The sequence below is a fragment of the Pagrus pagrus genome (assembly GCF_965226575.1).
Source record: "Pagrus pagrus genome assembly, chromosome: 10".
Lineage (NCBI taxonomy): Eukaryota > Metazoa > Chordata > Actinopteri > Spariformes > Sparidae > Pagrus > Pagrus pagrus.
In genome coordinates this window covers 6,305,887-6,333,872 of record NC_140194.1, presented here as the reverse complement: position 1 = coordinate 6,333,872, position 27,986 = coordinate 6,305,887, and the positions used below count along the sequence as shown (strand labels likewise).

The 27,986-nt window shown below is 41.9% G+C and overlaps 3 protein-coding genes across 4 annotated transcripts in view; 1 reads left to right on the top strand and 2 right to left on the bottom strand.

The window, feature by feature from the left end:
* banp (BTG3 associated nuclear protein) overlaps positions 1-1,668 on the bottom strand; it is a 35,611-nt gene extending 33,943 nt beyond the window's left edge. Inside the window, exons 1-2 of the mRNA XM_084365449.1 lie at positions 1,570-1,668; positions 1,243-1,396 (exon numbers count right to left, since the gene is read on the bottom strand). The gene's annotated coding sequence lies outside the window, so the exon portion shown is untranslated. The remainder of the gene's footprint in view (positions 1-1,242; positions 1,397-1,569) is intronic.
* Positions 1,669-3,568: 1,900 nt separating this feature from the next.
* Positions 3,569-19,217, top strand: ces2b (carboxylesterase 2b). Its single transcript, XM_084363525.1, has 46 exons — positions 3,569-4,010; positions 5,794-5,995; positions 6,074-6,215; positions 6,792-6,925; positions 7,026-7,179; positions 7,273-7,377; positions 7,726-7,824; positions 7,940-8,083; positions 8,175-8,252; positions 8,337-8,475; positions 8,579-8,725; positions 8,824-8,896; positions 8,984-9,337; positions 9,416-9,557; positions 9,854-9,987; positions 10,169-10,322; positions 10,430-10,534; positions 10,971-11,069; positions 11,174-11,317; positions 11,409-11,486; positions 11,569-11,707; positions 11,810-11,959; positions 12,048-12,120; positions 12,208-12,561; positions 12,640-12,781; positions 13,077-13,210; positions 13,396-13,549; positions 13,657-13,761; positions 14,164-14,262; positions 14,366-14,509; positions 14,601-14,678; positions 14,761-14,899; positions 15,002-15,151; positions 15,239-15,311; positions 15,399-15,752; positions 15,831-15,972; positions 16,268-16,401; positions 16,587-16,740; positions 16,848-16,952; positions 17,356-17,454; positions 17,558-17,701; positions 17,793-17,870; positions 17,953-18,091; positions 18,194-18,343; positions 18,431-18,503; positions 18,590-19,217. The coding sequence occupies exons 1-46, from the start codon at positions 3,923-3,925 to the stop codon at positions 18,771-18,773; spliced, it is 6,405 nt and encodes a 2,134-aa protein (XP_084219651.1). The 5' UTR covers positions 3,569-3,922; the 3' UTR covers positions 18,774-19,217.
* Positions 19,218-19,848: 631 nt separating this feature from the next.
* On the bottom strand, positions 19,849-27,878 carry fbxo31 (F-box protein 31). Of its 2 annotated transcripts, XM_084363468.1 has the most exons (10): positions 27,345-27,878; positions 25,605-25,676; positions 25,109-25,195; positions 24,631-24,707; positions 24,283-24,450; positions 24,083-24,157; positions 23,864-23,973; positions 23,455-23,608; positions 22,704-23,077; positions 19,849-21,680 (listed from the first exon to the last, which is right to left on the bottom strand). In XM_084363468.1, the coding sequence occupies exons 1-10, from the start codon at positions 27,784-27,786 to the stop codon at positions 21,458-21,460; spliced, it is 1,782 nt and encodes a 593-aa protein (XP_084219594.1). In that variant the 5' UTR covers positions 27,787-27,878; the 3' UTR covers positions 19,849-21,457. The 2 variants fall into 2 exon arrangements, with proteins under 2 accessions (XP_084219594.1, XP_084219595.1); XM_084363469.1 differs by lacking the exon at positions 25,109-25,195.
* Positions 27,879-27,986: the final 108 nt, after the last annotated feature.

Below are 27,986 nucleotides of genomic sequence, written 5' to 3'. Positions count from 1 at the left end.
GGTATGCACAAGTGGTTGCAAAAACCAATAACCGATCTGAGACATAATAACCCAAGAAATATTAATTACACAAAGCACTCTTGACAACATATCCAACATTTATTTGGTTTATACTTTGTTGTTTTCCTGTCCCCTGCTTATATACCTCTCTGTCTCAACTTGACTGCAAGGATACCTCTCTCAATATTATATCAATAGCGGTTAGAGAGAGCTGTAATGTAATTTAAATGGGTTTTCTTTATTACAATCACGTAATTGCTATTGTGTGAGCTAACATAACTGTATGGGCTGTTGATACCTTCAATTCAGAGTCAATCAGGAATGCATTCATTGTGTATTTGTGCAGCATGAAGATGTGTACAGGGGGCATGTGTCCTCAGAGGAGAGCCATACACAAGTAGGGTGACAGTAACAGTGTGAAGACAGATACCCACAGACATGATGTGCCAGCCTTCTCCCTGGTCAATTCCTCTAGTTAGGTTAACATTAATGACAAATTCCTGCCCAGCATAATAACATATGGGCAATGTCGTGATGATAATGAAAAGCAAGACATTATCAGTGGACTTGAATCTGCAAGAACTCTCAAGGCTAGCATTTGTATTAGCATTGAGGTAACTCTGCTAGTGTTGGGGAAACAGTGTAGCAAACCCCCTGCTTCCTCAGATAGCCAAAGTTACCCTTTCAGCTGCTACGATCAATAAAATGTCACATGAAACTAGTGGTCTTGCTAGCCTGGCTATCTACGTTTAGATAATGTTACTCCACAGCTTAGCTATCTGTTACAGTAACGGTAAGCTAACTGGGCGGGGGTCTCTCAGCGAAGTGAAAATACTTTATAACAACATTATAAACTGAAGAAACGGTCTAACTTGATGTGTTAGCTGGCTAAGCATTTATATAACTCACTGAATGTGTCCTAGCTTGCGTTATTACTACTACACTTCAACAAACTGTCGTTTTCGCGCTAGCTAAATAGCCTGGACCGAATGTAGCTAACGTTAGCTGCCGCTACAAAATCGGATTTGCAAGCTTGCGTGCTAACGTTAAAGCTAAGCAGCGCAAATGAGTCACTGTTTAAGCTAGCGTGGTGGTTAGCATGCTAGTTGGGCCTAAAGGCCGCCGAAATGTAATGCAAGAATCTGTTGGAAGAAATAACGATTAAATATGAATTTTGGTGCAGCTTCTTCTCCCCAGCGCTGGCACACAACACATGTACCGTGTAAGATTGGGTTATATTACCGTGTGAATGATGAATTCTCGTGTTGTTTGTAGAGATTCCGATAACGGCGTCGTTCCTCGCGAGAGATGAGCCCCTGCCTTCGTGCGTTGCTCTCACACGGAGGTTCAGGAGGGGAGTCAGAGACGGGCTGCGGCCGCCGGACAAGCACAGCAGCTGCACACATATACATCAGCATGTTTAACGTTGAATACTCCTCAGTTCACCTTTACAACAAGAAGCTTTAACATGCAAAATTGTTTAGCTAGTTGTTTCATATTAAATCAGATTTTAAAAAATATTCTATATAAGTCATGTTGGTAAGGGTTTCTGCATAATCGCTAACTTACCTCATATAAAGTGAAGAGGAAACTGACCTGAAGAGGAAAAACTTACTTTATCGATCGGTGTTACTTAATAGTAGTTTGAAATGTGGAGATGCACCAGTGGAAATTCTCTATTGGTCAACGCCCCATATATCTATATAAACTGTCCATGAATAAGTTCAATCCGCAACATTTGTCAGATGTTAGTATGATGCTTGTTTTACGGGGTTGCTGGTATGGAGATGACAAAACTTTGTCTTGTGTAGACTTAGGAAAGAAAAAGATCGAGCTAGCCAGGAGTCGAACCTAGAATCTTCTGATCCGTAGTCAGACGCGTTATCCATTGCGCCACTAGCCCGAGTTGTATGTTAGTTATTCCACTAGATGTTTTAAAGGCGTATGCTTGTGATGAACGTCGATGTGTAATGGTGAAAAATACAATTAAACTTAATTTAGCTTATTTACTCGGAGCGATTAAGTTATGTAACACCGTCAGAGAGCGGACAGCAGATACTCTATTCAAAGAAGCTGGCAACTGCCTGCCCGCATTAGTCTATTGAAGCTACCAAAATGCACCCTGACATCGTCGTATCGAATCCCGCTCGTTGCTAACTCTATAATCTCTAAGATAACACAGACATGTGAAGTAGGCCTTTGTAAAAATCCATTGCGAAGCTAAGGACCTTACGTGATGATGAAGAGAAGAAGTATATATATAAATATTAAGGATTTTATTATATATTATTCCATAGTTAGACATCAGACAATCATGTCTTGTATATGGGAATATTTCGATTTTTTGAAGTAAAGTTGTAATAATTTAACAATGATAATAATAATAATAAAAATAAGACGTGGTGGTGGCTTTCTCTTTTCCTTGCAGTGGATCACATCCTCTGCAAAGGATCATATCTGTCTGCACATGCATATACTATATACACCATATCCCAATATCCCTAACTAATTTTGAGTAGTGTATTTTGTTGTGTGCTCCCTCTCCTGTTTTTAATCTTCTTGTTGAGCGGCTTAAGGAACTACCCGACCCTGATGTCTGCATCTGAGCTCACGGTGGCATAGCTGAAGGAACAACATCTGCGAGGTTCCAGGTGCAGCATTTGCTGAGACGGTCCAGGCACTGTAGGACGCTACAGGAGTTGGTGTCGGTACAATGACAGGAAGAGCTTGACTTGGTGGCTGAGGTTGATAGATGACCTGAGATGAAATGAAAACTGACCAATGGAAAAAATGCTAAACAAGGTCTGCATAAAATATCATGCAAAGTAAAGTAGTAGTCTTATATCAGACCTATTCAACTGGTGGCACATGGGCCGAATGTGGCCCTTAAACAATCTCACTCCAGCTCTTTGGTCATTTTGTTAGTAGGTTCATAAGCCCATTCATTAGTTAGGTCTGTTGCAAAGCACAAAAATACTCTTATTTCATTAAAAAGTTTTAACCCGAGCTGTTAAGCAGAGGTAAAACTCAAACTTACAACCAACTTCTAAGATTAAAAAGGAGCATTGTCCTTTTCAGGTTCAGTCTTGTCAGATATATAGACGGGTATGGCAGGAGATTAGGTGGTAGACTTTTTCTTTTTTTTTTTTTGTATTTTCAAACCTGTCGAACCTCCTTTTTAAGCCTGTATGTATGTACCTTTCCCCAGGCAGTTCACACAGCCTGGGATTTGAACCATAACCCAGTAAGTTTCATAATGAAAAATAATGCCAGTAGCAGCCGCTCCAACTGCCAAATAGGCTGTTTAAATTCTTAAAAATATGCCTTTTGAACATTAAAGTTTGAGACTTTGTGATCAGAGGTGAAAAATGAAAGTGATGGAAAAAAACTGAACATGTTTTAGCCTATTGTGTACAGTTTGCAATAACTTTTCTCCAAACTGGATCTCTTGGGTGCAACAGCTATTATGATAATTAGCAACTCTGAACAACTACATTTCCCAAGAGCCCTTGTGTCTTTTTGGCTCGTAGGAGATTTTGTTCAAAGTGTTTGCGCTCACGCTTTCTCTAAATGGCATTGTAACGAGCATGTGAGTGATAAATATAGTTGGGGGCTTGCTTTGCCATGTTTTCCGAGGTGGAGGCTTATTTATTTAGCCTAAAATATGAACAGCTTTCATGTTTTGTTTTTTGAGAAGGACCGATAAAAAAAAAAAAAACACCCTTCATGAGAGCCATGGCGGCCGGTGACACAGGACCCTGACAGGCGGAAGGTCTCCCCTCGGTTATCACCTGTCGTCGTGCTGTCAAACATGATGATGTCATACTGAGCTGCAGCACGGCCGACTTAAAAAGCAGGAGGCTTCCTGGGTGGCAGCACTTCGTCTCTGCGCTTTTTCCTGCAGGGTGTCGCAACCCGACACATGAGCCCAACTATGAAGCTACGTGCGAAGCAAACTTCCTTCTTTTTAATGTCCTTTTTATTCCTGTACGTGGCTGCAGACCTTCACGGTAAGTAGGCTAGGACAAAAACTACTTTATTTGCATCGACGACATTAATTCGCATGCATTGCTTGTTAGCTGTAGCTCTGACTGCACTGGGGATAGAGGGGGTTGTAGCTGGGTCCGTGCCAGGGACCGTGGTCTCTGGCACAGACCAGTGGTTGCTGGCACTAGGGGCGCGAGAGAAACTGGTGGTCGCGACCAGCTCCTCTGTGGCACGGACCAGCTGGTCTCTGGCACGGACCAGTGGTCACAACCACTAGGGGCGCTAAAGACACTGGTCTGTCTTGTGGTCCTTGTCATCTGCCTGTGGTCTTACTGAGTGGTCTTTGGAGTAGTTATTGTACATTTAATACACCTTCTCCCTTTTCTCATTGTGTTGGCAACACTGTGCTGAATAGATGTAAAAATAAATAAATAAAAATAATTATCTTTTGTCTGTCAAATATTATTGATCTTTACTATTAATAGAAATCATAATAGAATAGAACAGAAATAACTTTATTGTCCCCGATGGGAAATTTGCCTTGGGCACCGTGCTACAATTTGTTGCTTCACAGAAACAAGCATACCTCAACAACAGACGCACATAAAAAAACAATTATAAAATCAGCATAAAAACATCTCAATATGGAAGACACTATACATTTTAACACTGACAATGTGGCAGCTTAATTTTAGTTTTGTTGTTCAACAGCTTGATAGAAGTCGGGACGAACGATAACTTCAGTCTGTTTGATTTGCACTTTGGTGCTCATGCAGCCATGGCATGATCGAAAAACCAACTGAAAATTAATCTTCAATTCTCTTCAAAAAGGAGTTAGGCTAAGTGGTCCTGATCGATTGATGATGGAAGACACGGACCTGCATAATCGAAAGTACTACTCATACAACTACGACTAATAATAATAATTCACCGACCCCAGCTGCAGTGTATGCCCCTTTTTTAAATGCATCTGTCATAGTGCCTTCTTACATTGTTTACCCTGTCACCCACATACTGGCGATGCTCAGTGTGTCCAAAGGTGAAACTTAAAGCCCTATCAGGGTGTGACTTTCAGATATGTGGGCTGGTCTTTTCTTCTGCAGGCTTTATGCAGCTTAATATTAAATAAGAATAACTGTAGGTGTGTTAATAAGCACCATATTCAATGTGGTGTAGAATGGAGGAATGCAATACCTAATGTAATATCTTTATTTTTGAGTTTTGTAATTGTTTCTATTATAATATGTTATCCACCAGGTTAGTTGTAAAGATTATTAACAGGACTTTACAAATGAACTGTTTTAAATAAATACCCAGCAGGCAATTTAGTCAAATTATCTAAACCACTTATGTCCAGAGAGGATGTCAACACACTTTAGATATATGTAACAGTCATTGCATTGCTCTGCAACACTGCACTCAGTGGGTCACAGTTGAATCAGGGTGTAAATCTGCAGCCCGATAGGCACACAGCCAGCTTGAAGAGCGACATTTTATTAATGATTAATATGTTGGTTATACTTTGATTAATCATTAACTGTATGTCAACAAATGCCATGACTTTACAACTATAAATGAGTTATAACAGCCTGGCGAGCGAGAGAGAGGAACTGATTCTCTCACATTGCTCAACAGAGTTGAAGTGGAAAGTAGCTGTATTATGTAACTCGTCACTTGCAACATAAACTACTTGAAAAACCAACCAACCATGCAATATTTGGAAGAAATATATTTTGTTTGTACTTTAATTGGAAATGGAAAATGAATTGATAAATTGTGAAGTGTCACATTATGAATCTGCCTCAGTGCCTGAAGCACCTGAAGTCCACACAAAGCTCGGCAGCCTGAGAGGTACGCATGTGAGCGTAAAGGGGAAGAAGGCTGGAGTCCATGCCTTCCTTGGTATCCCATTCGCCAAGCCACCTGTAGGTCCTGCTCTGAGACTGGCTGCACCACAGCCTGTAGAGGGCTGGAAAGGAGTGAGGGACGCCACCCAGCAGCCACTCATGTAAGGCTTCATTTGTTGCATACCACACCTGGAGAAATTATGACAGTGATTATTGATAAAACGTGTCTCTTTTTTCAGGTGTGTTCAGAATTTACAGCAAGTTCATGATCTGTTTGAGAAAATCGGTGTCTTGGAGGCAGAAATACCAGAGATTTCAGAAGACTGCCTTTACCTCAACATTTACACTCCTGCAAACAGAGCTCCCAACGCCAAGCTCCCAGTAAGAACCCTTTGCTGCAGGTGGTGCTGCTCAGTTACTGAGCTTCAGCTCTGGATAGTGTTCATGGAGAAGCTGACTTTGTTTGCATTGAAAGAGGTTCCACCTGGAACATTTTTCAAGGGTTCTACCTAGAACCCAACATGAAAGGTTATACTTTGAACCATCTACCCAGAACCCCCCATGACAAGGTCTACAGAGAACCTTTCTATGGTGTAATGGTTCCACCCAGAACCCTTATTGGTTGTTCTATCCAGAACCTTTCCACTTTCTTTGGGTGCTAACAAGAACTGACCCAGGTGGTTCAATGGAGAACCCAAAAGTCTCATATAAAATCATCTAAGCAATCTATGTTTGAATGACTAATGTTTAAATAGAGAAAACAGTCAGATAAAGTAAAACATTTACTTTTTGGAACAGTGATGGATAGGGACGGGAGGCTCTTATTTCTAAGAGTGTGTTTGTCAGCGTCAGTTCTGTTTTATTCAGATAAAAGTCTTTGTTTAGTTTAATGTATTTTGATTGAGATTCTTATGAGCTCAGTTAGAATAAAGTAAAAATGTCTTTGTGTCTTGGCAGGTCATGGTCTGGATCCATGGTGGAGGGTTTGGTATGGGGTCAGCTTCAATGTATGATGGCTCTGCCGTGGCTGCATACCAGGATGTGGTTGTGGTTCTGATCCAGTACCGTTTGGGACTTCTGGGTTTTCTCAGGTAAAAAGACTGACTAAGCACAGGTAGAATGAGCATACTTTGACATTTCTTAATTGTGTCTCATGCAGTCTTGCAGATTATAATTGTATGTTCTATCCAGCACTGGCGACGAACACATGTCAGGGAACTTTGGTCTGCTGGACCAGGTCCAAGCTCTGAGGTGGGTCCAGGAGCACATTCACAACTTTGGAGGCAACCCAGATTTAGTGACTATATTTGGGGAGTCGGCTGGTGGAGTGAGCGTATCCCTCCTGGTAAGGATCAATCAGCATATAAAATACTTAATTGCACAGTTATGTCACGGCTGCTCAAATAACCTCTAATTTATTTGTCACTTAAATCAACAGCTTCTCTCGCCACTGTCCAACGGCCTGTTCCACCATGCCATTGCTGAGAGTGGCACGGCTGCAATGGATGTACTCCTTACAAACGATCCACTACCTATAACACAGGTTGATTATCAGTTTGATTATTACCTCTGCTAAGAAGCTTATGTTTTCACCTTTGTCTGTTTGTTTGTTTGTTGGTTGGTTAGTTAGTTGGTCAGTTGGTTTGTCAGCAGGTTTATGCAAAAAACTGTTGAACAGATTTGGATGGGTCTCAGCCCAGAATAGACCCATCAACTCCTGGTCTAGATCCCGACAAAGGGACGGATCCAGGAAAACAGTTTTTCACTTTCTTTAACATTGCAAGATAGGGCATCATTTCTCAGGGAATAATAAATGGAGTGCCATTTTAGTTTTTGTGCACAATACTGAGAATATAATAACATGTTCGGTTTTCTACATTGTCGTCCTCAGATGGCAGCTGATGTATCTGGCTGTAGCTTTGAAAGCACAGAGAAACTTGCTGACTGCATGAAAAACCTTGATTTTGATACTTTTGTGACTCTTGGGAAGGTAAGATATTGTATGCAAAATTGATAGACTGAGTTAATGGGACTGTTATTATGTCGTCTTTTTTATGTTGTGTTTTTTCTCAAATTTATCTCTTCATATATTTTGTTCTCTCAAGAATGAACAATTAAGATATCCCATAAATGTTGATGGACACTTCCTGACCAAACCTGTCGAGGAGCTGTTCCAGAAACATGAACTTCTCACTGTGCCATTCATGACTGGTGTTAATGATGATGAAGGGGGCTGGTTACTTCCTGGTGTAAGTGTAAATACTAAATTGATTGCCATATCAGCCCATTAAACATTTTGATTTTGTCTGAAATGTTAATTCCAGCTGTGTCTTCCCTCAGTTCTTTGCTCCTCCAAACTGGACTGAGGGAATGGATCCGGAGTATGTCCAGAACGGCATTTCCATGTTCAGCCCTGATGTAAGACAGACACTGGCCTGATACAGTATTACTGTTTCATCATGCTCAAACTTCTCTAACACACGTGTTGCTCTTTTTCACAAGCCCATCGTCAGTGGTTTGATCGCAGAGGAATACATTGGAAACGGTGAAGATCGTGTGAAAAATAGAGATGGGTTCACAGAGATGCTCGGAGATCTCATATTCACCATTCCAGCCATAAAGACAGCTAATGCTCACAGAGGTAATACATTTACTGAAGACTACTCAAATCTATTTCAGAACCATTATTTTGATATTTACTGTCACACAACAACATAATATCACACTCATTTGTCTGCCAATAGATGCAGGCGCCCCCGTGTACCTGTATGAGTACCAGTATTCTCCCAAACTCCTGCAGAAAAAAAGGCCAAGCTTTGTTGGCAGTGACCACGGAGATGAAATCTTTTTGGTATTAGGAATATGCTTCACAACCCATGTCAAGTTAAGTGGTAAGTGCAATATATAAATCTTCAACAGACAATGGGAGATCTGGGTTCTCTCTGGGTTTCATAATGCAGAGTGTTTTACCAGATTGTCATTGTTTTAGATGAATGCTCTGAAGAGGAGATGCAGTTGAGCAGAACCATGATGAGCTACTGGGGCAACTTTGCTCGCACAGGGTAGGAATTTACCCTCATTATACGTTATAATACGACCTGAGATAAGACATACTTGTTTATAACATCTGTGTGTGTGTATGTGTCTAGGTCTCCTAATGGGGACGGTCTTGCCCACTGGCCAAAGTACGGAGCAGAAGAACACTACCTGGAAATTCGTTTAAAGGAGCAGGTAACTGGTCAGAGCTTGAAGAAGGACCGGTTTGTCTTCCTGACTCAGACGCTCCCAAAGAAGATCCAACTACATAAATCACCTGAAGTCCACACAAAGCTCGGCAGCCTGAGAGGCATGTTTGTGAGCGTAAAGGGGAAGTTGACTGGAGTCCATGCCTTCCTTGGTATCCCATTTGCCAAGCCACCTGTAGGTCCTGCTCTGAGACTGGCTGCACCACAGCCTGTAGAGGGCTGGAAAGGAGTGAGGGACGCCACCCAGCAGCCACTCATGTAAGGCTTCATTTGTTGCAAACCACACCTGGAGAAATTATGACGATACTTATTGATAAAACGTGTCTCTTTTTTCAGGTGTGTTCAGCATATGAAGTTCATTTATGATCTGTTTGAACAATTGGGTGCCACGTTGCCAGAATTCCCAGACATTTCAGAAGACTGCCTTTACCTCAATATCTACACTCCTGCAAACAGAGCTCCCAACACCAAGCTCCCAGTAAGAACCCTAAACAGCAGATTGAAGAGTGATGCTGCTCAGTTACTGAGATTCAGTTCTGGGTACTGTCCATGGAGAAGTTTACATTTTCTTTTCTTTTAAATAATTTCCAAATGGTAATGAATACTGATGCCAATTATTTAGAATTGGGCTGCAAAGGGATCACCTCTAAATATACCTGATTTGTCACAGCCAGCTTTGGTCGGATTAAAGTCTTTGTTTAGTTTGTTGTAGTTTATTTGAGATTATTATGAGCTCTGTTAGAATAAAGGAAAAACACCCTTATGTCTTGCCAGGTCATGGTCTGGATCCATGGTGGAGGGTTTGGTGTGGGGTCAGCTTCAATGTGTGATGGCTCTGCCATGGCTGCATACCAGGATGTGGTTGTGGTTCTGATCCAGTACCGTTTGGGAGCTCTGGGCTTCCTCAGGTAAAAAAAAAAAGACTAAGACTCACTTGCATTCTTCTTCTTTTGATCCCATCTGTGCCAGATGTGAACTACAACCCATTTTTACAAACTTTATTTTCTCTTTATTGTACTTTTTATTTACTCACTTTGACCAGCAGTTGTAAACTTGGGCTTGCAGATTATAATTGTATGTTCTATCCAGCACTGGAGATGAGCACATGTCAGGGAACTTCGGTCTGCTGGACCAGGTCCAAGCTCTGAGGTGGGTCCAGGAGCACATTCACAACTTTGGAGGAAACCCAGATTTAGTTACCATATTTGGGGAGTCGGCTGGTGGAGTGAGCGTATCCCTCATGGTAAGGATCAATCTGCAGATAAAGCACTTTTTTGCGCTCACTACAAAGTTCCTACAAAGTTCCTGCAGCTCAAATAACGTCTCATTTTTTGTCACTTAAATCAACAGCTTCTCTCGCCACTGTCCGACGGCCTGTTCCACCATGCCATTGCTGAGAGTGGCACTGCTGCAATGGATGTGCTCCTTGCAAATGATCCTCTGCCTACAACACAGGTTGATTATCAGTGTGTTTATTGTTTCTTTGTTAGGTTGGTTGGTTTATGAGCAGGATAACACAAAAAATACTAAACAGATTTCAAAGGAACTTGGATGGAGGACGAGTCTCAGCCCAGAATAGACAAGGGACGGATCCAGGAAAGCATTTTTTTTGCTTTCTTTAACATTGCGCGATAGGGCATTTATTTCTCAGGAATAAAGGATTGATCTTGATGAAAAAAAAAAAGGTGCATTTAGGTGGCTGGTATCTATCAGTGAGTACAATTTGATGTGGTTCCTAGATCTGGTGAGCTCAAATTATGGTTAAGCAGTTATGGGTGGTTTAGAATTTAGAGTGATACAGGACTATTGAGTTTCATTTCACTTAGTGGCAAGTTTTTGTGTACTATACTGAGAATATCATAAAGTGTTTGTTTTTCTGAAATGTCCTCAGGTGGTCGCAAATGTAACCGGCTGCAGCTTTGAAAGCACAGAGAAACTCGCTCACTGCATGAAAAACCTTGATTTTGATACTTTTGTGGATATTACAAGCGTAAGTTATTGTATGCAAAACTAATATCGATTGACTTGATGGGATTGTTATTATGTAGCTGTTTTTTAATATTTTTTTCTCTTCATACATTTTGTTGTCTCAAGAATGCACACTTAAGATATCCCATAAATGTTGATGGACACTTCCTGACCAAACCTGTCGAGGAGCTGTTCCAGAAACATGAACTTCTCACTGTGCCATTCATGACTGGTATTAATGACGATGAAGGGGGCTGGTTACTAAATGGTGTAAGTGTAAATACTAAATTGATTGCCATATGAGCCCATTAAACATTTTGATTTTGTCTGAAATGTTAATTCCAGCTGTGTCTTCCCTCAGTTCTTTGGTCCTCCAAACTGGACTGAGGGAATGGATCGAGAGCAGGTCCAGAATGTGATTTCCTTCTTCAACCCTGATGTAAGACAGACACTGGCCTGATACAGTATTACTGTTTCATCATGCTCAAACTTCTTTAACACGTGTTGCTCTTTTTCTCAAGCCCATCATCAGTGGTTTGATCGCAGAGGAATACATTGGAAACGGTGAAGATCGTGTGAAAAATAGAGATGGGTTCACAGAGATGCTCGGAGATCTCATATTCAACATTCCAGCCATAAAGGCAGCTAATGCTCACAGAGGTAGTACATTTACTGAAGACTACTCAAATCTAGTTCAGAACCATTACTTGATATTTACTGTCACACAACAACCTAATATCACACTCATTTGTCTGCCAATAGATGCAGGCGCCCCCGTGTACCTGTATGAGTACCAATATCCTCCCAAACTCCTGCAGAAAAGAAGGCCAAGCTTTGTTGGCACTGACCATGGAGATGAACTCATGATAGTACTAGGATTTTGCTTCACAACTTCTCATGTCAAGTTAAGTGGTAAGTGCAATATAAAAATACATTTTTGAGCAGACCACCAGAGGTTTGGATTTTCTCTGGGTGTGTAACAAGATTGTCATTGTTTTAGATGAATGCTCTGAAGAGGAGATGCAGTTGAGCAGAACCATGATGAGCTACTGGGCTAACTTTGCTCGCACAGGGTAAGAATTTACCCTCATTATACGTTATAATACGACCTGAGATAAGACATACTTGTTTATAACATCTGTGTGTGTGTATGTGTCTAGGTCTCCTAATGGGGACGGTCTTGCCCACTGGCCAAAGTACGGAGCAGAAGAACACTACCTGGAAATTCGTTTAAAGGAGCAGGTAACTGGTCAGAGCTTGAAGAAGGACCGGTTTGTCTTCCTGACTCAGACGCTCCCAGAGAAGATCCAACAACATAAATCACCTGAAGTCCACACAAAGCTCGGCAGCCTGAGAGGCATGTTTGTGAGCGTAAAGGGGAAGTTGACTGGAGTCCATGCCTTCCTTGGTATCCCATTTGCCAAGCCACCTGTAGGTCCTGCTCTGAGACTGGCTGCACCACAGCCTGTAGAGGGCTGGAAAGGAGTGAGGGACGCCACCCAGCAGCCATCCATGTAAGGCTTCATTTGTTGCAAACCACACCTGGAGAAATTATGACAATGATTATTGATAAAACGTGTCTCTTTTTTCAGGTGTGTTCAGCATATGAAGCTCACTCATGATCTGCTTGAAAATTTGGGTGCCACGTTGCCAGAAATCCCAGACATTTCAGAAGACTGCCTTTACCTCAATATCTACACTCCTGCAAACAGAGCTCCCAACACCAAGCTCCCAGTAAGAACCCTAAGCAGCAGATTGAAGAGTGGTGCTGCTCAGTTACTGAGATTCAGCTCTGGGTACTGTTCATGGAGAAGTTTACATTTTATTTCCTTTTAAAGAACTCCTAATTACAATGAATACTGATGCCAATTATTTAGAATTGGGCTGCAAAGGGATCACCTCTAAATATACCTGATTTGTCACAGCCAGTTTTGGTCGGATAAAAGTCTTTGTTTAGTTTGTTGTAGTTTAGTTTAGATTATTATGAGCTCTGTTAGAATAAAGGAAAAACATCCTTATGTCTTGCCAGGTCATGGTCTGGATCCATGGTGGAGGGTTTGTTATGGGGTCAGCTTCAATGTATGATGGCTCTGCCATGGCTGCATACCAGGATGTGGTTGTGGTTCTGATCCAGTACCGTTTGGGAGCTCTGGGCTTTCTCAGGTAAAAAAACCCCCAAAAACTAATACTCACTTGCGTTCTACTTCTTTTGATCCCATCTGTGCCAGATGTGAACTACAATCCATTTTTTCAAACTCTATTTTCTCTTTATTGTACTTTTTATTTACTTACTTTGACCAGCAGTTGTAAACTTGGGCTTGCAGATTATAATTGTATGTTCTATCCAGCACTGGAGATGAGCACATGTCAGGGAACTTCGGTATGCTGGACCAGGTCCAAGCTCTGAGGTGGGTCCAGGAGCACATTCACAACTTTGGAGGAAACCCAGATTTAGTTACCATATTTGGGGAGTCGGCTGGTGGAGTGAGCGTATCCCTCCTGGTAAGGATCAGTCAGCAGATAAAGCACTTTTTTGCGCTCACTACAAAGTTCCTACAAAGTTCCTGCAGCTCAAATAACGTCTCATATTTTGTCACTTAAATCAACAGCTTCTCTCGCCACTGTCCGACGGCCTGTTCCACCATGCCATTGCTGAGAGTGGCACTGCTGCAATGGATGTGCTTGTTGCAAATGATCCTCTACCTATAACACAGGTTGATTATCAGTGTGTTTATTAATTCTTTGTTAGGTTGGTTGGTTTATGAGCAGGATAACACAAAAAATACTAAACAGATTTCAAAGGAACTTGGATGGAGGACGAGTCTCAGCCCAGAATAGACGAGGGACGGATCCAGGAAAACATTTTTTTTTGCTTTCTTTAACATTGCGAGATATGGCATTTATTTCTCAGGGAATAAAGGATTGATCTTGATGATGAAAAAAAAGGTGCATTTAGGTGGCTGGTATCTATCAGTGAGTACAATTTGATGTGGTTCCTAGATCTGGTGAGCTCAAATTATGGTTAAGCAGTTATGGGTGGTTTAGAATTAGTGGCAAGTTTTTGTGTACTATACTGAGAATATCATAAAGTGTTTGTTTTTCTGAAATGTCCTCAGGTGGTCGCAAATATAACTGGCTGCAGCTTCGAAAGCACAGAGAAACTCGCTGACTGCATGAACAACCTCGATTTTGATACTTTTGTGGATATTACGAGCGTAAGTTATTGTATGCAAAACTAATATCGATTGACTTGATGGGATTGTTATTATGTAGCTGGTTTTTATAATTTTTTCTCTTCATACATTTTGTTCTCTCAAGAATGCACACTTAAGATATCCCATAAATGTTGATGGACACTTCCTGACCAAACCTGTCGAGGAGCTGTTCCAGAAACATGAACTTCTCACTGTGCCATTCATGACTGGTGTTAATGATGATGAAGGGGGCTGGTTACTAAATGGTGTAAGTGTGAATGCTAAATTGATTGCCCTATGAGCCCATTAAACATTTTGATTTTGTCTGAAATGTTAATTCCAGCTGTGTCTTCCCTCAGTTCTTTGGTCCTCCAAACTGGGCTGAGGGAATGGATCGAGAGCAGGTCCAGAACGGCATTTCCATGTTCAGCCCTGATGTAAGACAGACACTGGCCTGATACAGTATTACTGTTTCATCATGCTCAAACTTCTCTAACACGTGTTGCTCTTTTTCTCAAGCCCATCATCAGTGGTTTGATCGCAGAGGAATACATTGGAAATGGTGAAGATCGTGTGAAAAATAGAGATGGGTTCACAGAGATGCTCGGAGATCTGATGTTCAACATTCCAGCCATAAAGGCAGCTAATGCTCACAGAGGTAGTTAATTTACTTAAGACTACTCAAATCTATTTCAGAACCATTATTTATTATTTACTGTCACACAACAACATAATATCACACTCATTTGTCTGCCAATAGATGCAGGCGCCCCCGTGTACCTGTATGAGTACCAGTATGCTCCCAAACTCCTGCAGAAAAGAAGGCCAAGCTTTGTTGGCACTGACCATGGAGATGAACTCTTGACAGTACTAGGATTTTGCTTCACAACTTCTCATGTCAAGTTAAGTGGTAAGTGCAATATAAAATACATTTTTCAGCAGACCACCAGAGGTTTGGATTTTCTCTGGGTGTGTAACAAGATTGTCATTGTTTTAGATGAATGCTCTGAAGAGGAGATGCAGTTGAGCAGAACCATGATGAGCTACTGGGCTAACTTTGCTCGCACAGGGTAAGAATTTACCCTCATTATACGTTATAATACGACCTGAGATAAGACATACTTGTTTATAACATCCGTGTGTGTGTATGTGTCTAGGTCTCCTAATGGGGACGGTCTTGCCCACTGGCCAAAGTACGGAGCAGAAGAACACTACCTGGAAATTCGTTTAAAGGAGCAGGTAACTGGTCAGAGCTTGAAGAAGGACCGGTTTGTCTTCCTGACTCAGACGCTCCCAGAGAAGATCCAACAACATAAATCACCTGAAGTCCACACAAAGCTCGGCAGCCTGAGAGGCATGTTTGTGAGCATAAAGGGGAAGTTGACTGGAGTCCATGCCTTCCTTGGTATCCCATTTGCCAAGCCACCTGTAGGTCCTGCTCTGAGACTGGCTGCACCACAGCCTGTAGAGGGCTGGAAAGGAGTGAGGGACGCCACCCAGCAGCCATCCATGTAAGGCTTCATTTGTTGCAAACCACACCTGGAGAAATTATGACAATGATTATTGATAAAACGTGTCTCTTTTTTCAGGTGTGTTCAGCATATGAAGCTCACTCATGATCTGCTTGAAAATTTGGGTGCCACGTTGCCAGAAATCCCAGACATTTCAGAAGACTGCCTTTACCTCAATATCTACACTCCTGCAAACAGAGCTCCCAACACCAAGCTCCCAGTAAGAACCCTAAGCAGCAGATTGAAGAGTGGTGCTGCTCAGTTACTGAGATTCAGCTCTTGGTACTGTTCATGGAGAAGTTTACATTTTATTTCCTTTTAAAGAACTCCTAATTACAATGAATACTGATGCCAATTATTTAGAATTGGGCTGCAAAGGGATCACCTCTAAATATACCTGATTTGTCACAGCCAGTTTTGGTCGGATAAAAGTCTTTGTTTAGTTTGTTGTAGTTTAGTTTAGATTATTATGAGCTCTGTTAGAATAAAGGAAAAACATCCTTATGTCTTGCCAGGTCATGGTCTGGATCCATGGTGGAGGGTTTGTTATGGGGTCAGCTTCAATGTATGATGGCTCTGCCATGGCTGCATACCAGGATGTGGTTGTGGTTCTGATCCAGTACCGTTTGGGAGCTCTGGGCTTTCTCAGGTAAAAAAACCCCCAAAAACTAATACTCACTTGCGTTCTATTTCTTTTGATCCCATCTGTGCCAGATGTGAACTACAATCCATTTTTTCAAACTCTATTTTCTCTTTATTGTACTTTTTATTTACTTACTTTGACCAGCAGTTGTAAACTTGGGCTTGCAGATTATAATTGTATGTTCTATCCAGCACTGGAGATGAGCACATGTCAGGGAACTTCGGTATGCTGGACCAGGTCCAAGCTCTGAGGTGGGTCCAGGAGCACATTCACAACTTTGGAGGAAACCCAGATTTAGTTACCATATTTGGGGAGTCGGCTGGTGGAGTGAGCGTATCCCTCCTGGTAAGGATCAGTCAGCAGATAAAGCACTTTTTTGCGCTCACTACAAAGTTCCTACAAAGTTCCTGCAGCTCAAATAACGTCTCATATTTTGTCACTTAAATCAACAGCTTCTCTCGCCACTGTCCGACGGCCTGTTCCACCATGCAATTGCTGAGAGTGGCACTGCTGCAATGGATGTGCTTGTTGCAAATGATCCTCTACCTATAACACAGGTTGATTATCAGTGTGTTTATTATTTATTTGTTAGGTTGGTTGGTTTATGAGCAGGATAACACAAAAAATACTAAACAGATTTCAAAGGAACTTGGATGGAGGACGAGTCTCAGCCCAGAATAGACAAGGGACGGATCCAGGAAAACATTTTTTTTTGCTTTCTTTAACATTGCGAGATAGGGCATTTATTTCTCAGGGAATAAAGGATTGATCTTGATGATGGAAAAAAAAGGTGCATTTAGGTGGCTGGTATCTATCAGTAAGTACAATTTGATGTGATTCCTAGATCTGGTGAGCTCAAATTATGGTTAAGCAGTTATGGGTGGTTTAGAATTAGTGGCAAGTTTTTGTGTACTATACTGAGAATATCATAAAGTGTTTGTTTTTCTGAAATGTCCTCAGGTGGTCGCAAATATAACTGGCTGCAGCTTCGAAAGCACAGAGAAACTTGCTGACTGCATGAACAACCTCGATTTTGATACTTTTGTGGATATTACGAGCGTAAGTTATTGTATGCAAAACTAATATCGATTGACTTGATGGGATTGTTATTATGTAGCTGGTTTTTATAATTTTTTCTCTTCTTACATTTTGTTCTCTCAAGAATGCACACTTAAGATATCCCATAAATGTTGATGGACACTTCCTGACCAAACCTGTCGAGGAGCTGTTCCAGAAACATGAACTTCTCACTGTGCCATTCATGACTGGTATTAATGATGATGAAGGGGGCTGGTTACTAAATGGTGTAAGTGTAAATACTAAATTGATTGCCCTATGAGCCCATTAAACATTTTGATTTTGTCTGAAATGTTAATTCCAGCTGTGTCTTCCCTCAGTTCTTTGGTCCTCCAAACTGGGCTGAGGGAATGGATCGAGAGCAGGTCCAGAACGTAATTTCCATGTTCAGCCCTGATGTAAGACAGACACTGGCCTGATACAGTATTACTGTTTCATCATGCTCAAACTTCTCTAACACGTGTTGCTCTTTTTCTCAAGCCCATCATCAGTGGTTTGATCGTAGAGGAATACATTGGAAATGGTGAAGATCGTGTGAAAAATAGAGATGGGTTCACAGAGATGCTCGGAGATCTGATGTTCAACATTCCAGCCATAAAGGCAGCTAATGCTCACAGAGGTAGTACATTTACTGAAGACTACTCAAATCTAGTTCAGAACCATTATTTATTATTTACTGTCACACAACAACATAATATCACACTCATTTGTCTGCCAATAGATGCAGGCGCCCCCGTGTACCTGTATGAGTACCAGTATGCTCCCAAACTCCTGCAGAAAAGAAGGCCAAGCTTTGTTGGCACTGACCATGGAGATGAACTCTTGACAGTACTAGGATTTTGCTTCACAACTTCTCATGTCAAGTTAAGTGGTAAGTGCAATATAAAATACATTTTTCAGCAGACCACCAGAGGTTTGGATTTTCTCTGGGTGTGTAACAAGAGTATTATTGTTTTAGATGAATGCTCTGAAGAGGAGATGCAGTTGAGCAGAACCATGATGAGCTACTGGGCTAACTTTGCTCGCACAGGGTAAGAATTAACCTCATTATATGTTATAATACGACCTGAGATAAGACATACTTGTTTATAACATCTGTGTGTGTGTATGTGTCTAGGTCTCCTAATGGGGACGGTCTTGCCCACTGGCCAAAGTACGGAGCAGAAGAACACTACCTGGAAATTCGTTTAAAGGAGCAGGTAACTGGTCAGAGCTTGAAGAAGGACCAGTTTGTCTTCCTGACTCAGACGCTCCCAGAGAAGATCCGACAACATCAAGCAAAGAAGCACAGCGAGCTTTAGAGCAGCCACCTCTCCTTTATCCAGTCCATCAATTCCAGTTTTTTTTATTGATTCCATTTTCACCCTAAACAAGCCACTAAAATGCACTTGCCTTACTGTGAAATTGTTATCACCACTAATGTGATATAAATAATATTTTGACTACTTGATGCACTTTTTGTAGCCTTTGCAGAACACATTGTATGAAATTTAGAACAAGGTCCTTTCAAAAAATGTATCTTTGGAGTATTTTCCCCAATTCTAAAATCTACCTGAAAGTTGTGATAACTTTTTTTAGCTACTGTGAATATTGAGCATCAGTTTGAATCCAAGGCATTTTAATTCAGCGAATTTTTCTATAAACTCTAAAAGCCATAAAAGAAATATGTAGGGCAGCTTCACCACCAGGAACCCACATATTTAATATCTATTTTAATGATCCAAAATAAAAAAAAATATTTTGAAGTTGTTGTGTGAAATCGTGTATTATTCAGTTGTGTTTGTATCTACCTGACTCAACATTGTGTCCAACTATTTCATTCTCTATTCACACACACAAACAACAAAATTGTCAACACAGAAATGGACTCAGGATGTTTGAGGGGCAGGGGGCAAAAATGTGAAGGAAAAAAAATAAAAAAGGCATCACATGTGTTCCTAGAGGGCACTTTATCATGTCTTATCTACCATAAGGGCATCCAAGAGTGTACTGTTGCAGCATTGTTTTGAAATGAGTCCACCAGTGCACACAAACAACAGTGTGGACACTGATGGGAAAGGGTTAACATGGATTACCAGACAGTCCAAATTCCAGGGTTTTTGTAGGTCCAGCACTCTCGTAAAAGAGGTGAACAAGGGTCACTTAAGCTCATGCTTTATGGAGATAATAGAAGTTTGTTTGCAATTTTTGATTCCTCATATTATGTAGGGCTGTATTGTGAAGTGCAACAACATTTAAATGTCTCTCCAATAAAATACCTGTACAAGAGATAATGTTTTTTTAGGGATAGTTGAGAACAGGTTACATGCATCATTGCCGTAATGTGATACAGATAGAAACCATAACAGAATAAATAGATATGACAAAAAGGTTCCCTTCAGTTTTGTATTTTTTTATTACTGAGAAGAGCGCTTAAGCTGAAAAGCTCCCTGAAGTCCGATGTGAGCAGTTGAATGAGTCAAACTCAGTTTTTTCATAAATCAGGCGTATGACATCGAAAATAGTACAAAGCAACATTTTTCAAAGGCAAATCATTCAAATAGCTGGATACAGAGGGCTTACAGAGAGGAGAATGTGTCAAAGAAATGCTGTAAATTGCAGAGCAAATTAATAAAATGTGACTAAATTAAGTTGATGATGCTTCAGCAGACACTTTTTTTTTTTGCAAATGTTAGTAAAGCTGCAGTCTTGATAGAAAAGTGCTGGCCAGTGGTTTCGAATGATTCACTATACTGCCCAGAAAAGTGCACTTGGAGTAGGAAAGCTACTGGGCACCACCATCAGGCCGTGATGAGACATACAGACATTTACTGGGTACTTTGAGATGCACTTTGAGCTGTTAGTTTGTATAATGTTCAGCTAGCCTGGTCTCAAGTTTGTAATTAATCGGAAAACTGGATAGCTTTTGCAGGTATAAAGCCAGGCAAACATCACGTCAGCCATTTAAACAAACAACAAATGCAATACATTTTAAAAGGTAAGAGACGTTTCAGATCATAATACATAAGCACATAAACCGTATTATCTCGATTGAATTTAGTTTATGTATAGGTTACATTATTCTATTGCAGTAAAATACATCTTTCCAACTTACATAATGCTATGGCAGGTGTGGCGACATTTATTATCTTTCATGTATGACCATGAGCCAAAGCATATCACTGAAAAAGATATCTCCCGTGTTCAAAGGGTAAATTGATGTCAGTCTGATACAGCTACAGTGTTTGATAAGACAGCTAATTATCTCTTGTCAATGATTAGAAAATTGCACGGTTGTAAAACTCAGTATTTCTATTGGACTATTAATGACATTTTTGTTATACACATTAATACTTCTGTCGTGTTTTTCACCGACGTGGTGAAGAGAAAAGCACCTGAGATGCTGTCTTTTGTTTCTTTTAATTCTGATGTCTCTAAAGCAAAAAAAAAAAAAGGGCATGCTGCTTCATGAAAATAAAACATCATGTTCAGATAATGGTTATGAGTGTAATGCAGTTAGATCTAAATAAAACGCAGCATGCAGTTTTAATATGTTGGGCACTAAAATTGGTATAATACTATATAGTAGAATACATTGGACACCTTTATCTTCTTCAAGCACTACCAAGTACAGACATGGTTTTTAGAATCAGAGGCACATACAGTTTGATCCATAATAGTTGGTTTCAAATAATCATTCCTTTTCTCCTGCAAGGGAATAAATAAATAAATAAAAAAAACACATTTATGTGACCTGTTAATCATGCTGCATGGAAGGATTAAGGTCATACTGAGGTGAGGTGATGAATGGTGACTTGGGGGGCCTTTCAAAGTGCTTGGGGGTGGTATAACTAGCTTAATTACACAGTAAAACCCAATGTGTTGGGACAGAGACAGAACCTGGAGAGTTAAGATCATGAGCTATCGCCGTAGTAACATTTCCAGCGGAGGACAGAGGTGATTTGTGTGTCATGGTGTTGTGGGAGGAGACTTAAAGCGTGGTGCATCAGGATGTCCAGGACTGCATGTTGCGCAGCATGGCCTCAAATCGCTCCATGTTTGGGGCGTGAGCGTGGGCCAGGTTGTCCGTCAGGCGACTGTACAGACTGAAAGACTTCAACTCAAGCCAGATGAAACCAAAACGGTCCTGATCAAACATCACAAAGAGCCCCGGGGTGCGCTCCGGACTGGTGAAGCCATGCCCGGCAATCAGGCCTGTCCCATAGAAGCTGAAATGGAGGAACAACAACTCGTCAACAATTTGATGGATATGAGTCATGAGTACAGAAAACAGTAATAACAGCAATAGGTAATGGTTATGATTGCAGTATTTTACTTAAACTAATAATAATTTATAACAATTTCTGAATATCATTGTCCAATGAATGCAGATTAATGCAGACTAATTGATTTTGAATCTGTAATAGAAATGCATCACAATTACACACATCCAAGTATTTCTGGTGTTACTGAAATCCAGCAGAGTCGGGGGAATCGGGTCACATGACCTGACTCAAGTCAGACTCAAGGCGCAGATTTAAGGACTCGAGGCTTGCTTGACCAACACCGATAAAAAACTCAACTGGACTTTGACTTGAATTCCTGACTTGTGACTTGTGAGTTGACTTTGACTTGAGACAGAGGACTCAAAAGGACTTGACTTTTAGTTTTTGTACCTTTAACTAATTTAAATGTAGTAACTGGGGTAGATCATCATTTTGTATAGATCTGATTAGTGACTTGTTTGACCTGAGCAATAACTTGACTTGTCTTGCTTGATTCTCACCACAGTAACGTTGTACTTGCTTGAGACTTGAGGGTTAAGACTTTAGACTTCCACCTCTGGACTGAAGTCGGGACACTGGACTATGGTCAAAATAACTGATCAAACAATTAACCCTGATTTGGTGCACCAGAACAGGCACTCTGCATCATCCATCCATTTTGCACAATAGCAAGTTTAATTCATTTTGGAAGCCAAAAATAGTCATAATCACTATCTTCATTTGAATTTTCACATGTTCAGCTTACATTCAAAACGCACACTGACAAGCCATAATGAGAGACTGATATGATTTCAGCATGTTGGCTGTGAACTTTCACCAGCATACTGTAGCTCAGCTGAGTACAGCTCAGGAACAATAGGTACACTGTCTAACACTGCTGTCACTGGGGCAAAGGCAGCCACAATGAATCCAGCAGTGGAATTTAGACTGTATACATTTTCCATGCCCTTTTAGACAAGTCCTTACCATTTCCTACAGGTGCGAGGGTACACCTCGTTGCGAGCCGTAACCCCCAGGGGCAGGACGAAGGGCTGGGCTTCATTAACATTGGTGGTGGTGCTGCTGGGCTCGAGCTGGCAGCTGTCTGAACAGGCACCGTGATCTGCATCCACCCCTGCTTCTGCGCTGGTGCTACCACAGGCCCCCTCTGCTGCACCTCTTACTGTGGCAGAAGCGCCCTTGGCCCGTTGTTCCGCTTCTCTCTGTACTTCCGCGTGTACCCCCAGAACGAGCCGGGACAGCTCCTCTATGTTGCGCTGTTGCTCCAAGTCTGGGAGGACCACGGGCCGGCTCAGGTCAACATCCAAAGTGAGCTGGCCTGCAGGAACATTGGGGTCTCCCTGCAAGAAGGAGAAAAAATTACAGTCTGCATAACTAGCAGATGAAATGTGGCGGGTCACAACATTGAGAATGTTCCGTTCAAAGGCACTTGGTTGTGTAGGAGTGACTGATAAAAGCCTGAGTGATTACATCAGGAACTCTGGCTGACTAGTTTGTTGTTGGAGAGGAGGAGGATGACCTAACGGACATGAACAAGATAAATGATTTCCAGGAAAGTAGTCTTTTGTAGAAAAATCAGTGTGTTCACAGATCTGCTGTGAGACTGTGAGTACTTTACACTGCAGGGCCAAGATGCACACGATTAATTTATTTAATTAAAACAACGTTTCATTTAACAACAAACGCGGTGTCTGATAATGATTATTCACTGACTTACAGTGAGCTTGGTGGCTCTCGCAGAAGTCTCGTGGAAACTGAGCATGACAATCTCCAAGCCGTGACTGCCGTAGGTGCCTTTGAAGAGGCCCGGCTGCAGCAGGTCAGAGGGCATCACAGGAGGCAGGTAGATCCTTCGGTATGTCAAGCAGTTACTGTAAAAAAAAAAAGAAGAAAAAGAAAAAGCAGATGTAAGCCACCGCCTTTTTTTTTTTTTACTTGAACCTCTGCTAAGTCCATCAGATCTACAAGTACAAGTTACAACTTAATCAATAGGTGAAATTGGGGGCAAATCTTAAGATAACGAGTCTGTTTATTAACGTTTAACCTATAAGAGCTACTGAGGACATTACGCTCCGACGCTCGATTTCAGCCTCGGAGAAAGGGTGATGTGAGGAAGAGACTCGTACTCGTATTGACTAGTGTAAATGAACTTCATCAGGATGAGCTCCTGCATGTGCTCATGGAAGATTTCTTCCAGCGTCCGGCCCCATTCTTCCTCCAACCATGTCCTGAACTCCTACGCACACACACACAGACAGACATTATAGAACATTAACATAAAAGTTGACATTATCAACGTATGTGGGCTTCAAAATGAGTTAGTGTTGGTGTCTGTTTTGACCCACCTCCTGTCTGCCCCCTGGCATGCGGTGATGATCAGTCTGGTTACACTTTGTTGAAAACTCGTCCTTCTTCACAGTCTAAAGATAACACAATATGACACATATTAAAGGATGATCTACTTTAATTAGCTTCTAACCTCAAATTAAAGTATTCTTCGGCGCACAGAGAAGCTTTTATGCTGTTGTAATAATAAGCCCTGTACCTGTATGTCTCCTTTGTGGGGACCTTTGTGTCCGTACATACACTCCACAGTGGCCTTTTTGCTCTCCCACATGTGGATACGGAAGAGCGGCCGTCTTCTCATGGGGTCCTCCACACGAGGGTCATGAGGTGGCAGATACATCCAGCCAATGATGAAGAGCCCGTCCACCTGAATGATAAACACTTTTTTTAAAATAACTTATCACCCTTTGAATTGATGCTAAAACGCCTTTTTCTGCTGCTTCCTCGATGACCAGCGTTTGACTTGCACAAGAGATCAACTAACTGTAAATTGCGGTCATTTGTTCCTCATTTTACTACAAATGAGATTGAGAAACACACTGCTTACCACGACATTGAGCAACCCCCCATAAGGACCTATGTCAGGCTGCCACAAGCCCAAGATGTGTCTGTATGGGTGAAGCACTGCAACAAAAGAGCACAACATTGCACAGCGCAGATCAGTTTCTGGAACGATGCACTCATTTATTTATTTTTTTAGCTACACCGTGCATGGTTAAAAACAACAGAGGGGAAGTTAAAGCCCACAGACTGACCCCTTTGTTTAATGTCTGCCAGGATGGCGTCTATGAGATGTAAACCCAAAGGGAGGAAAGTGTAAACTGACCACGCTCCCGTCAGCCAGTCCAAACAATACACACACACAGCACACCAAGTTAATATGAAAGCAAACAGTGCTGAGGAGAATCATTAACAGGATGCATAAACACTGATGCAACTGTTGGCTTGCGAATGAAATCAATAAAAACGCTCACACACACAACCCCTCATGCTCAGGTCAGCCACTCTGAGGCTCATGTACATACAGTGTGTGTACACGTCTCTATAGTCCATGTGCTCGTAGTCCGGGAGGAGCTTCATAAAGCGCCCAGACTTCACCCGCGGGTTGACACCTGGACAGGCACAACACAGGCATGTGTAGAGCAGCCACCACCAGGACCGAGGCGGGCTCAGTCCAACTGCAAAAATAATATATTCAAAGAGCCAACAGCTGCCACCGCTTTGCCTGGCGTGTTTTTACGGCAGCTGGAATTTCAAAATGCAAAAACGAGCTCAATATATCTGCTGATAAACAAACGAGGACCGGATGGGAGGGACTTCACTAAAATTTACCACATTCATATCAAAGAAAGCAATATGCTGGGACTATTTTCCCAATCTGCTGCTTTAGAGAGATGGATCTGGACACAGACACACGACTAAATATGAGGGTGCAAATGTTAAATGACCCGATGGAGGAGAGATGAACCAAATGTTACACTGGGTCAAAGAAAAACAACTTTTTTAAGCAGTCAAACTCACGTTTAACGTAGAGGTCCCGGCTGGATACTCCTCCAACCTCCATCTTCCTCAGATCATCCTTCATACCAAACTCTGCAGAGAGAAAACATGTATTATTATTATTTGGCGCATAAACGTGGTGATGGAAATGCTTAAAAAATCCTCCATATCTAATGGATTCATAATGCGAGTGGGGGTGTTACACATTACGGCAGCTCCACAGCGAGACAGTAAACAGTGGCAAAAGTCCAGATCAACTCTGACTAATGTTGTGACTCCAAAAGCGAAAGCAGCTGAACAGGAAGTATGCATAGCAGCCAGAAAGATGGAAAGTCCACACTGTGACCCGATCACGTCCCATTCGTGATGATTCACAAGAATTATTAAAACACACAGCCGGCCTGAGGCACACAAGTGAGCCGAGCAGCTGTTAAAGGCCGGTGCAGCCGCCACAAGAACCGTGAGAAAGGACATTTAAATTACGTTTCTTGGAGAGCTCGTGTTTGTGTTTTTACTGCCTTCGAAGTGTTCTCAAACCTTAAATAAAGAATGACAAGTTAAATTCACTGGTTTTTCATACTTGATTGTTGTTCTGCACCGCACATACAAGTGGCTTTCCAGCTCACCCTAAATGCCTGGTATGCTGGTTGTTGTGTAACTTTTCAGTACGCAACATTCCTAAAGGCCAACATATTTATCTCGTGCTGTCTACAGTTTGCAGTTTCCTGATTGTGTTACAGTGCAAACTAATGACTAAATCCAGTTACTGCTCATGTTACGGAATCAAAATCAAACAAAATTGGAAATAATGACGACATTAACTTCTTCTGGAAGAGGATTATCGTAGGTCCCGCTGTTTTTCTTGCAAATCCCACTCCACTCCTTCGTTGTTTTTTTGTTATTTGCAGTCATGTTTTCCCTTTTCGCTGTTGTGTTTTTCTATTAGCCGTTGGTTTACGACCATGTAAACCGTTGAAACTTTGTTTTGAAAAGTGCTGTATGAAGTTTATTACCTTTTATTGACTAACAAATGCTAATACGATTTGCCGGAAAGCTTTTATCATGATGTATACCTAGATATAAATCTAATATTCCAAAATAAAAGGTTTTTATCTTTCTAAACTAACTGATATATAACATTGTATTTGTTCTACAGATTGATTTCTGCAGCGATACTGGCTACTCGACATGGCGTCTCAAAACAATAACAGTGAGCTCGTAGAATATGACATTATTAATGTTTTACATGGTATTGTGTGTAATTATGTGCACATTATAATACATATTTGTTGCCACAGTGCACTCCACTTTAGCAACATGGGGGTGCTTATGTGGTGGTGGTGGTGGTGGTTAAATAATGCTCAAGGCCCCCCAAAAGGCAAGGGCCGGCCCTGCATCAACAGTCTTATCAGCTGCACAGAATGGCTGACAGGGGCCTGATAACAGTGAGAGAGCTCGGTCCTTTATTTATTTATTTATTTATTTATTTATTTTTTTTTTACAGCAGTGACTCAGGACGCAGGGGGTTAGTGGTCATTTCCTTCACTGTTCCCGTACAGATCGATAGAAAGGCTTTTAAAGGTGGGGGGAGACATTTCTGAGGAACCAGAGGCTCAGCTGTGCACCGAGCCAGACACAAATACAGAAGGAATCTCGCGCTCAACAACACATCTGATATTAATATGAGACTCAGGGGCTTTATTTAGCAGTCTATTACTAGAAGGTTTAAAAATGCATCCAGTAATCGCTCGCTATATTTACCTTCCATGCACCGCCTCCTCCAGATCGTCTCAGTGTGGAGGATCTGTTTGAATTTCTTGCACACCAGGGCAACACTTGGTAGCGCTGTCCCGGGGAGCAAGGAGAATATTTCCACCAGAAGCTCCGGCGGTAGCTCCACTAATGATTGCGGGTGTGGAGGTCCCGTGCTCGTGCGCTCCGGGCAGCCTCTTCTGTTGACATGATGACCGCTGCCATATTCACAAGCGTCACTCGGCCCTGCAGTGGCGACGCCGCTCTCCGGGCCTCCGCCGCCGCCGCCGCCGCCGCCGCAGCCGACGTCGCCTTGCTTCTGGCCCACGATCCGCTCTTCTTCTTCCTCGTCCATGTCGGAATCGCTACCTTGATCCTGCTGGTTCTGCCGCTGTCGCCTCCTGCACCTCCGCGACTGACCCACTCCGCAGAGCCTGGCACAAACAGCCATCCGTAGTCACCAAACAGGCAACATTACATCACTATAACACATCTATCAGCTGCAGTCTGGTCTGTTCTCCCTCCTGTCCGTGCGAGCATGGGCAGAAGCGTTTCTTCTGACGTCACATCGATGCACGTAAAAGAGCGTAGCGGCGCGGGTTCGAGTCCAGGCCGAGGCTCTGTTCTGCATGTCATCCCTCCCTCCCTCGG

Excerpts from the sequence above, each read along its gene's own strand:
- ces2b (XM_084363525.1), top strand. The coding sequence starts at position 3,923 with ATGAGCCCAACTATGAAGCTACGTGCGAAGCAAACTTCCTTCTTTTTA. Across the intron at positions 7,180-7,272 it reads GAGTGAGCGTATCCCTCCTG|CTTCTCTCGCCACTGTCCAA; the intron begins GTAAGGATCAAT and ends TTAAATCAACAG. Across the intron at positions 15,312-15,398 it reads GCTAACTTTGCTCGCACAGG|GTCTCCTAATGGGGACGGTC; the intron begins GTAAGAATTTAC and ends GTATGTGTCTAG.
- fbxo31 (XM_084363468.1), bottom strand. The coding sequence starts at position 27,786 with ATGGCTGTTTGTGCCAGGCTCTGCGGAGTGGGTCAGTCGCGGAGGTGC. Across the intron at positions 24,158-24,282 it reads CCCACAAAGGAGACATACAG|ACTGTGAAGAAGGACGAGTT; the intron begins GTACAGGGCTTA and ends TGTTATCTTTAG. Across the intron at positions 23,609-23,863 it reads ATTTACACTAGTCAATACGA|TAACTGCTTGACATACCGAA; the intron begins GTACGAGTCTCT and ends TTTTTTTTACAG.